The sequence below is a fragment of the Xenia sp. Carnegie-2017 genome, unplaced genomic scaffold (genome assembly GCF_021976095.1).
Source record: "Xenia sp. Carnegie-2017 unplaced genomic scaffold, XeniaSp_v1 HiC_scaffold_6, whole genome shotgun sequence".
Lineage (NCBI taxonomy): Eukaryota > Metazoa > Cnidaria > Anthozoa > Malacalcyonacea > Xeniidae > Xenia > Xenia sp. Carnegie-2017.
Genome location: NW_025813526.1, coordinates 18,153,610 through 18,165,622, shown reverse-complemented (window position 1 = coordinate 18,165,622; position 12,013 = coordinate 18,153,610). Strand labels below are relative to the sequence as shown.

Sequence of the window (12,013 nt, the reverse complement as noted above, 5' to 3'; positions counted from 1 at the left end):
ATCGGAAAAACACAAATATCATTTACGTTTATGCTAACAACTTTATAACAAAATTTCCCAAAGCTCTCTTTATATATTCCAGTCCAACTTTTGCAGTTTTGACTCAATTAGTCATTTCGAGAGATATTTTGCCATGAATGTTATTGTATGTTACAGTTTGTTATATGGGAAGAACCCTTGCAAACAAAAAAATAAATTTCGAAGACAAAAAGTTCAGTTTTGGCCCATGCCTCCTGACACCCTAGGACAAAAAGGGCACTATGAAGCGCCGCATGTTGACGTTTTGGTGGGAGAGTTTGGCTCCTACCACCCCATTCTACGTGGAGATGTCAATAGTAAGCTTCTGACCATCATACCCTCCATAGGCAGTGAGGCACTCGAGGCAATTCACGACGTCTTTGTTTGAAACAAGACAGTTTAAATTTTACGCAATGTCTGGTATCAGTAAACTTTAAATTTATACTGCTTTATCGTAACATTTAAAAATTTACCATCAAAAAAAATTAAATTAATATGGAAAATATTGAATACATACAAATATATTACTGGAATAGTTAACAAGGCATGTTTCAAACATATTTTCAGTATTAGTTTCTAACATTCATATTCAGCTGGAAATACATAGAGGGGTAACTATTCATTTTTTCAGCTCTGTCTAACATATTTGTGTTGAAAGCGATTTAATTTCAAAAGAAGTCATGCAGTCGGACAGAGTTGAATGTATGAAATATTCACTCTTCCCCCTTCCCCAAATTAGAGCTCTTGCTTCTTATAGTATAACAGAAAGCACGAAGGTCTAAAAAACCCTCAATATGATGTTTATGGACATATATACGATCGTCACAAGACACAAGTTAATATTGTACGTTATACGCTCGAGAGTCTGCCACTTCATAATCATGAATTTCATTCCAACATGCAATGCAAACAGAAAATAAAGTTCGTTGGAAGAAATTGAATTCCCATATTCAAAGAAACTTGTGTTAATCGTTGAAGCTAATAATAAGATGTTGAAACATGTCTATACTAAAAAAATAATGTAAATGGTTTGAACTCGATTATCGTTACATGTTTGTAAATGTAGATCACCCAGGTTGGTATAGTCCTGAGAAGGACTGTTTTGTTGTTGTTGACTGACGTTTGAACAACCAATGCGGTAGTCATCTTGTCTCTGAAGTTTACTACAACTAAGGTTGTCGAAACGTCAGTCAACAACAACAAAAACAGTCCTTCTCAGGACTATACCAAACTGGACGATTTACATTTATAAACATGTAAAAAATATTGTCGTGTTTATCAAAGGTGCATTTACAATAGTGTTTTTAAACATGAATGTTTTTTATCATTTGTAAAACACTTAATCATGACATTCAACTGGCCATCAGCCAATTATGATCGTATTCTCATCAAAGTTTCTCATATGGAAAGTTTTTCATGGATTTGGACCTGGACACGATCTAAGTTTAATCACAGTTCCGTTTCTGTCAGTCTGCCTAATTGTGGCTGATGTTTTGGGAAAAAGTCATGTCAAAACCCAGGAAATCGCATTTTCAAGCTTCTAAAGTTCAAAATATTCCGGGGTAGCATATCCCCAGAGCCCACTAGGCAGGTCGCCCTACCGGCGCTCACAATGCATCAGTATTACACGCAAGCTTCCAAAATGTTACATATGTAAAAATTTAAAAAAAAATGGCGTTTTGAATAATAGTTTTGATATTTTCTACAATCGCAATCTTGGTGATCAAATCTTCGTGGGAGAGAAAAAAATTGTTTTGTGAACCCGCGTCTTTCTGCAGACTTTCACCCAATAGTATGTAGAAAAAAAACTTTTGCATCTCAAAATTTGCTGAAGAAAACAACATTGAAAGATGTTTGAATGATTTTTTATATGATGCTCATCCAATAAATGTTAAAAATATTGAAAAACATCATACCGTTGATTTCTTGCTTCAAATAAAATTTTAGTCAGGAATGCAAACTTGCTAAATCAAAATTTAATATATATATAAAAGATTTTCTTGCACAAGGCTATAAATTGCCACGAGGACATTCGTCATAAAGTTGTTATTCTTCATATGTTTTTCTTTAGTTGTTTTTCTTCATCTCCATACTAAGTTATATAATCAAACTAAGTTTATTCCTAAGTTATTACTTTAAAAATAAAAAATACAAATCAGTTTTCCGTAAATGAAAGCAGTTTAAGTATTTAGTTCAGTTTTTCAAGCAAACGGATAATAACTTTCGGCCACTTTACCAAAGTTACCTCTTATATTTTTTGGATAACCAGGATCAACTTTTGTTGCTATTGGATCGCTGTATTGAACATATTGACGACCTTTGACCACATACGTCTTCTTTTGATATGACATCATTGCATCAAAACCTTCCTCAAACGAAGCTGGAATATTCCCCCATCTATCGTATATTGTGTGGATATAATACACATCCGAACAGCTGTTTTCTCTATATGCCGCATATTTACTTCCTTTAGTGACATAAAATACTTTATTTGGAAGACGGGCTGCCGATTCAAACCCATCAAAAAATTCCTGGGGAAGGTTACCAAAGTTTCCTTTAATTGATTTGGGAAAACCTTTATCCGGGGACATTCCTGTAAACCGAACATACTCGGAATCTTTTGTGGCATATCTTTTCACATCATTATCACAGTGGAACAAACTGTCAAAACCTTCTAAAAATTTTCCCGTTAATGTTCCAAAGACTTTTCGCATTAATTTGGGATAGCCTTCGACCATTTTAAATGCGTCTACAGTTCCAGTTAGTTGAGCAACAATATTACCTTTGGTAATCAAAATCTTATCAACCGGAAAAACAGTCATTGCATCTATTCCATAGTCGAATGGATATGTGGTTCCTGAAAAACACTGATAGTTAAATCCGTTAGCTAAAGCTTTGCCTGGACTCTTTTTAGCTAGCTCTTTACTCTCCGTTTCTCCATAAACGAAACCAAATGTGCCAACGATGGCATGGGACAATTCACGTATTATGACAGTAGAAATACTGTATAAACCTTTATCAGTCGCAATAGGCTAAATCACGTTTTTGTGATAATCTTCGAATAGCTTGGGGCAGAAATATATAGTATTTGTGAATCTATATGTATAAGCAAGTGTTTTTTTTGGTCTTTCGTTGCACTCCGTTTTATTAAAAATGTAATATGCTATAACAGTTTGCTCTAAGTGCAATATCATTTGTTTGTAGTTTTCATACACAGCATGCTGAACTTGTATATCATTTCCAAACCACGTAATGAGATGATTCTTTGCTTCTGGGTTATCCGATTCTAGGAGAGAAGCTTCTAAGTAATGGAAAACAGCGAGATGAATATCACTTATTAACTGTTTTATCTCTTCGGTTACATCCGGGCCTTGAAAACGTGGATGCTTTGGTCTGTTTTGAGAAGGTTCATTCAAGATCAACGAATTCCATGTTACATTTGACTTGTTTTCTTCATCTATTTTTACGTCTCCGTCTGTATGTCGATAAGCAACTTCAGTAAGGGTAAAATGTACTCCTGGTGACATAATTGACATTCTTCCTGTGTTTTCTTCATTAAAAGGTCTTGTACGGTAATACAAAGGGAAAATATTCACTGATACAACGTAATCTCCAAGTTTATTAAGATTAAAGCTTTTTGACAAATCAAATGATGTTGACACAGTTCCTTTCCGCGGAATTTTAATGTAAGATGTTGAGGAAGGTGGAAAGCGTCGTGAGATCTGTATTCCGTCGTATGGAATGTTTTTACCACTGTGTGTAACATTTAAGCAACCGCTTTTTATTCCTTCAAGTGGAGTGAGCCATTTTGACACAAGGATATCCTGATTGCCATGGTTATGAAGACTGAATTGGCACTTGACGCTTTTAATGATGGCGAATTACATTTTAAGAAACATGAAATAACTTTCGCCGCACTAAAAATCAATAGTATAAAATTGATAATTAATTCACAGAAAACATGCTAACACGTAAAGCAATTGAAAGACTTTATTTAGTTTTAACTCGGTGTGGTGCCTTTGGCTGGCTACACCACGGATTTTGAATGATTAACAGATTGAAATCGATATATAGACAGCAATATAGTGCAAATGCTAAAGTAGGTCCAGTACATAAGAAACAAAGACATGTTGCATACGTGTAGCTTGTTCAATGGTGTTTTAGTAAGTTAGGCAAAATATTACAACTGCCTTCGTTTATCTGTGATGCAGCTTAGAATAGAAACGTTCTCACATTCTCAAATGCTGCTATTTCTCCATTTTTATGAACACATTCTAATTGTTTTTTGTGACAGCATTCTTACCTATCCATGATTTAGCAATTGCTACAAAGCATCTAAGTATGATATCAAATTTTAGCTAAAGTGAAAAGCGAGTTCTAAATGTTCAAACCACATTTTGAAATTTGTAAAGCTACTTCAGAAAGTAATTGGTCAAATTCTAAAAGCAAAAATCGAAATATTGACTCATTAGAAGGTGCTTCAAAGACTACTAATATCTTTCTTGAAGTCTGCTAGGGTACTTTCAAAACCTGAGTGTAATGACTCACTAACGACGACCTTGCCATTTTCTCAGACTCTGTATATACTAACTCGAGAGCGCACGGTTCAATTAATCGTGTGAAGTAAATAAGTACCCCTGTATTTATTAATCAACCGCGCAGCGACGTCACTTACTGAAACTGCTTCTCGATTGCAGTTTCGCTCGAATGTACAAATGATTGCCAAATTTGCTATTTCTTTTTAAAATATCTCGGTTTCTATCTGTTTTTAAGTTTTCAGACTTTGTAGGGAAAGTAAAAATTACTTTATCTATCATTTGAGCCCAAGTTATTCCAAACAATGGCGGCTTCTTTTTGAGCTACTTTAATATTTCGGAATGTTATACGGCTTAAATAAATGCTATATGTATTGTTAACTTGTGCTACTGATTTTTGCTTTGTGTCATAGAATATTCTACAGCGCTAATGAAAACTCAGTGTAGTTGAATGGCCAATGGTATCTAATGTTTAGCAAATTGCATGGTGTAATGAATTGAGCTAATTTCTAAAAAAATTCGTAAAGTAATTGTTATAAATTTAAATATTCCCTATACTGTTTTTTCCATTTTGAATGAATAGCATGCATAAACTTTACAATAGAGTGGAAAATACGCTGCTAAAACCTGTCAGCCGAGTTAAGGGTTTCAATAATAAATAGGAGAATACAATGACCATCACAATAAAGAAAGCGAGTAACTTATTAAATGAAATGAACAAAACCATGCAGTCATGTAGCTATGAAGTAGAGACGAGAGAAAATCAGCTAAATTAAATCGTTAAATATTTTTTCCTACTCAGGCATTAAACACAATGAAATTTTACTTACACAAAACTGTTCCCAGCACATAGAGTGAGTAAAACAAAGACAGCAGAAGAACAACCCATTTCCACGTAGCTATAAATGTAACTGGACTACTTGAAATCTAAAATATATAACGTAAATCTATAATTCTTCTTGATTGCTTTATGTTATTTTTCAATCACCAAGCTGTCTAAGGTTTTTCGAAAAATATAAGCATAGTTTAATTCAAGCATGAGCCGTGCAAATAAATAAACGAGTAAAACTTTAAAGTAGATAAACATTTTTAAACATGCTTTTCAATTATCTCTATTATATACACTGCATAAGATCGAGTTATATACACTGTGTTCGAACGCAAAGTTATCGGACAACAATTAAAGAAAGTCAATTTTATGGTACGGCGATCGCATGAAAGAAGTTTGTGTTGTTTCAAGTTGTCGTCTAATGTTAAATCTTTGTACGACAAACTTGCTTTTAGAATTAGATGAAGAGAAAATTCTGGTTTATACCTTACTTTCGTTTACAAGGTTCTATTACTTTCAACTTGCTATCTTGAAGTTTTGCAATGATGTATAGAGCCGTTTTCCACTTCTTCATCTTTTATATATACGAGCCTCAAAAGCTGGAATCCTGGGATGTGCCTTCAGGTATATTTCATTCAGTTCTGTCATCATTAATTCTTCTATTCATATAAGAACGTGATTGAATTACGTAAATTAAGTTCTTGTTGTTTGTTTTTTTTTGTTAGTTTTGGAAATGACAGGAATGACCTTGATGTGAATGAAAATAATGTTCCTTGAACTAATCTGCAGGGATTGCTTGAATAAATAATAACTTGTTCACATTATGTAAACTATGACATCATGACCGTACGCTGAATATTATACATAGATAATTTATGTGTTGTATAATATATAAAACAGATAACACAAACGTGGACAACAAATGTTAATTTACTCAGTTTGATTTCTGGCAGAACTGCTGGTAAATTCCAATTGCAATTTACCATTACTAAAATGCGTTAGTTAGATTATGAGGTATTAATAACGTCATCAATCAAATCATTTCACCACTTTAATCAACTTAGTTTTTGTGGCACAAATAATCATAGTGCTGTCAGTGCACAAGTTTTTTATATGTGTGATGACAGACACAACTATCGCTGCAAACATTTTTGGAATCTAGGATGATTTTTCTATTGAGAACTTAGCAATTCACTTAAAATACCACAAGTGTTTAATCTGCAACATTACGTTCTGAAGTCCAACCGAGAATAAATTTTTAAATACTGCGATGTGTTTGTGTTACATCACTTGCATTGAAGTTAAACATTTGATTTTAATACGCGACACAACTGTTAGTCAATTTTCGACACTTTTTGTAATATAAGTAGCATGCTTTAATTACATTTAGAATTTAAATTCTGAAAACATGCACCTTTCAACAAGATTTTAACTTGTACAAAAAAATCATGACGTACAATTTTTAAAAATCAACAAGTTGTAGATTGCCTAAATTAGATTTAGAATATGAATTCTATCACATTTGTACACACATGAAAATATGTAGCTTAATCAAGCCATAGGACCTGACCAGTGGTTCGAACGTGGATCAATGTTTAAGTTGGGGGTGACGAAAGAAGGTCTGTCAAAAAGCAAAAACTTTTTGCTTAAATTTTCTTTGTTGATCGACGCAGCGCTATCCTCGTCCTACTAAAATTATTCCAAATTCTAGGACAAACGATGCAACAATTTCTAGAAATCTGGGAAAATATTGCAGCAGAAATTTACAAAATAACATATTGTCCTAATTTTCTGCTTGTTTGTGGGCTTTATTCTTCCAATGTCAACTAGTTCTACTATTGATATTCACATGTTATAAGTAGCGTTAAAATTGTTGCTTTTATTTGAATGCTGTTGTTACATGTCTTCTTGTTTTTTGTTTTCGTGATTCTTTAATGTGATAGATCAAGTGATAATTGGCACATCTGACATCACTTCAAGGGCTATATATTGTAAGTCTAAGTTTACACGTTGTTTTAAGGTCTGAAAACTGCTGTAGAGGCATAACTTGCGCTTTGATAAGAGTCAAATCAGCTAAAAAGCAGATAACATAAACTATTATACTTTTAGGTAATATCCAGCGATCAATGCAACAATCTTCGTTGGATATTCAATAATGCAAATTAATCCTTTTATAAACACATGAAATACGACTCGTCGTGTCAGTTGCCACCACAAAATTAACAGTCTAAGTCCTTCTGTGCAAGCTGTTACTTGTATCGCATAAACACAACACAAAAAAAATTCCCTTGTAGATAAATTATTGTAAGTCCCACATGAATGAATCCAAGCTAGTCTGAAAAAGCTAACTTTAAAATTTTGTAATTTTAACATCGAGAGAGAACACATCACGTCTAAAGCACGAGGAATCCCATTCTTTTGTGGCTGTAAGCAAATTATATTGTCTTCTTAGTACTGTCTTTAATGATATGAGATTCGTTCACTTTGAATTTATAAAATGTCTCTGGTTGAATTGTGTCGTTGTTTTATTTCATTGCTACTTGATCAGTTTAGCAGAGCTCTTATTGGTCAAACCGGGCAATTCATTGACCATGGTAACTGTACACATGCATATTCATTGGCCCTTCTGTAATTTGGCCTTATCGTTTGATGCATATATATATATTGTGGCGTCAGTAACGCAGGTCATTTCAATAGGCTCTGAAAGAAGAACAAGAGAGAGGAAGAAGTACGTAAGAGATCTAACAAGCATTTGACTATAGCTGGAATATTTCAGATTTTTTCTTCAGAATGAAAGACCTCATTGTAATCGCTTACATCCTTCTCAGTATGTCTGGTTTAAGCAATGTGAGTATTTTACTTCATCTTTAGATCTAAGTTGGGTTTGTAAAATTTTCATTAAGTTTACGAAATAATGGTTTTGCAAAGAAAAAAATGTGTGATTTTAACCATGTTGTTCGTAAGATATGATTTCACTAACCCTCGGTGAGCAATCAAATGTTTCCCCCATTTACCTTTTTCTTGCTTTGCCTATATAGATTGTTGCATATCCAGATACATATGCTGCGTCCAACCCAAAATCATGTATGGAAATCAAGCAAAGCTCACCGGAATCGTTGAGTGGTCTTTACCGCATTGTGGTAGATGAGACTGTCGTTACGGTATACTGTGAAATGGCAAAGGAAGGCGGTGGATTTACGTTCCTCCCACGCGAGGCTGTTATTAAAGGCAAACTACCCCAGCTCATCGATCAAGTGTTCAAGAACAAAACACAAGTCTTGCTTCGTATCCAGAAGAAAAATGGTCTCCAACCATTTACACTTATCACACAACTTCCACAATTTACTCAATATAATCTCGCAGTCTTAATGCATAAATATAATGGATATACACAGCCTCAAAATTATTACATGCGCGATTATCTTTTTCTTGGTGTGTTACCAAAAAATGTGGCAAGGGCGCAAAGTATTCAAGGTCTGAGGTAAGAAAGGCTATGTTTCTAGAACCCACAATCACGAGTAGATAAATTGCATACAATATTCATATTCATGAATGAGACTATATAATATAACCATAGAATAATATCAAAATCTCTTTCGGAACTTGCATAATTTGGCTTGTAACTTTAAAAGGGGACTTGTAAATGTTTTGCCCAACACCAACAAAGGCGACATCGTCGTCGTCCTTGATTTCAAGCAAGTTTGACAAATTTGTACTTAGACCGTTTAAAAAGCTTTCACAAGCTGCTACTAATCTTTTTGTCTCAACCGTGCAATGGCCTTAATGGTCTTTGATTGGAGGATAAGTCATTGAGGGTTTTTCAAAATTAGCACAAATTGTTTCCGTCATTCTTTAATCGCGAGACGACTTCTTTAATCATCATTGAATGCAAATACGTTATACACACATGTGACATTAATCAAATTTATCCACTGGATATCTGCATTAGATCACCATCAAATGCAAATACGTGTTACACACATGTGATATTAATCAGATTTATCCACTTGATATCTGCATTAGATCACCATCAAATGCAAATACGTGTTACACACATGTGATATTAATCAGATTTATCCACTTGATGTCTGCATTAGATCACCATCAAATGCAAATACGTGTTACACACATGTGATATTAATCAGATTTATCCACTGGATATCGGCATTAAGTATCAATTACACAAAGGTATCTTGTTGCGAAAGCTAAAATTTCACTTTCATTGCACGACTGCTTGTTGTTTACTTTTAGATCAAATGGAAAAAATCTTTCATATAGCATCTGCGGCAGTAATCCAAACTCATACTTTGTATTTTATCCAAATCATAAAGAAATGAAAATCAGTTCAAATCACGGAGACAATTTGATTTATGAATCACAAGGTATTGCTGTGGACTGGCGTAATTCTGGTGTTCCTTCGTATGGACATCGTCAGCTGCCGAATAACTTCATTTTCTTGACGGAAGTGCATTTTGGAGGATGTGGAACGTACACATCAAGTGACCGCTGGATAGATGCATATGGCTCAGCTATTGGTTTACGTTGACTGACATTTTACTTACCCTAAAATCATTTATTTTCCTTTTAAAAGTAAAAGCGAATAAAGGAGCTAATTCAGTCTTTATTCCCAATAATTTGAGCGAAAATAAAGGAGCTAATTCAGTCAATAAAGCTTGTCAATAAAGGAGCTAATTCAGTCTTGCAAATCTTTTCACATCCTCTCACGAATTGGTCATTGAAAATCCATATGTTATCGAGAAATACTCGGAAAATTTAAATTCAAACGTTTATACTTTGCATTTATTTACTGATATTTTTGTAAAGACTCAATCATGACAACGTGCGTGTTTGTAAGCATTTAAATATTGTCAGAATGTCGATCACCTGAGATGTATATAAAGCCAACAAGCAAAAATGCTGTAACTAAATTGTCCTTTTTTAAGAAAAATTTTCTGCTCTTTATCAGCCATCAGCTATGAACGTTTAAGGAATAATTTGTTAATTTTCTTATTCCAATGTTTTATTCCTTCGTTTTATGTCTACGATCTCACTAACAAACAGCTCTTACAGAACTCTCGTCTCAACTCTCTGACCAAAAAGTGTCACAAACCAATCCTCAGATCAGTTAAAAACGGAGCAGTTTGATTTATAAAAGAACTGTCTAGGTTTTTTGATCAAACGTCCAAAAGTCAATCAATACGACATATTTGCCATAAAATAATTCTTGATAACATGCGAAAGCCGAATTCGATAATTGTTTTTTCATACAGTTATAAATGCAGAAGCTTTCAAGCTATTTTGTACGGAAGCCACAAAGTTTTCCATGCTTTGACATAAATAAGTTTTTAGGTTTGCTTTTGCCTTATTCCTCTAGATACTCGATGAACACTTTCTGACTGACAGTGTATCCATTTTTATTTCTTTAAGTCTTTATTCCCAATAATTTGAGCGAAAACAGTTTGTAAAACGCTTACAAATATCGAGCAATATTCCGTCATAATTCTTTTCGTAAATAAAAATATCACGTAATAAATTACGCCATCTTAAACACTTACAAATAATTTTTAATGATTTGGTGGTGGCAAAACATTGAGAATTATTTCTAAGCTCTTGAACAATGAAAGTCTTGACTGCTACCTTTTATACTGTGTGAGAATTTTCATCATAATCAACCTCATGCAATAATTGTTAAATATATTGTGCTTCCGCATGGCTGTTTTTATGCTTTTTTTCTGTTAGAATTACTTTTCATATCATTCATTGCATTATTGTTAAATTCATTTGATTTGAAGTGCATTCCACTGAATATTTTCTAAGAGAGTCATCCCCATTACAGCAATGTCATCCCCATGAAGAAGAGGCAAAGCTGGAACGCTTGCTGGGGAGGAGGAATGAATGCTCATTTATTCAACTCTGCCCACTGATTTATTTCAAAAGTCATCGGGAGTACAAAATACGTCAATCGGGCTGAGCTGAATATGGAGGAAATCGAGTAGAGCTATAATGTTTTTTTGGAGATCTTGAATTCGTGGTGCGTTGATTGTGAACTTAGTAGGTTCTTTCCTCCTGAAAAATAATCCGCTAGTACTTGCATTCAAATTTTTCATGTTGTTCCTCAGTTGGTCCTCATGAAATGGACTCTGGGAGCGTCATACCATTGTATTCTGTTGCAGCAATTCTCATTGTCATTGATTTTTGCATTGTCAGTACACTTTCGTTCGAGTCTTCTGTCCCCGCTTCTCCATTTTGAATATATTAAAAATGGAACAATTGCCTTTGTTTTCTATACTTGCTGAGTAAAACCCAAGAGAGGAGAGAGTCTAAATTTTAGAGAAATAAGGTAAAGTGAAAATTTCTGGGATCTTATAATCGAATGTGTACATTGTTTAGTTGTTTTTTACTTGATTCAAAATAGAAAGCCAAAGCTTTCATTGCTCAACAATTAAAACAATCGCTTCCTTTAGTCCGGCAGCCTCAAGGGTTACCCTTACAAGAAGCACATATAAACATTTTTGTTGTTTTTTTATTATAAGAAACCAGTGCGTACCACGTCAGTGGCAACAAAGGGTAACAAAAGGGAGTTCAGAAGAACAAACAAAGGCGATAGAGACAGCCATAGAGGAACTACAGC

At 34.0% G+C, this 12,013-nt stretch overlaps 2 protein-coding genes across 2 annotated transcripts; one reads left to right on the top strand and one right to left on the bottom strand.

Moving 5' to 3' along the window:
* Positions 1-2,031: 2,031 nt before the first annotated feature.
* LOC124457226 lies at positions 2,032-3,545 on the bottom strand. The gene is made up of 2 exons (XM_047007507.1): positions 3,246-3,545; positions 2,032-3,050 (listed from the first exon to the last, which is right to left on the bottom strand). The coding sequence occupies exons 1-2, from the start codon at positions 3,543-3,545 to the stop codon at positions 2,220-2,222; spliced, it is 1,131 nt and encodes a 376-aa protein (XP_046863463.1). The 3' UTR covers positions 2,032-2,219.
* Positions 3,546-6,934: 3,389 nt separating this feature from the next.
* On the top strand, positions 6,935-10,297 carry LOC124457403. Its single transcript, XM_047007666.1, has 3 exons — positions 6,935-8,229; positions 8,421-8,863; positions 9,634-10,297. Exons 1-3 carry the CDS (start codon positions 8,173-8,175, stop codon positions 9,926-9,928), a joined length of 795 nt encoding a protein of 264 aa, XP_046863622.1. The 5' UTR covers positions 6,935-8,172; the 3' UTR covers positions 9,929-10,297.
* The last annotated feature ends 1,716 nt before the right edge of the window (positions 10,298-12,013 follow it).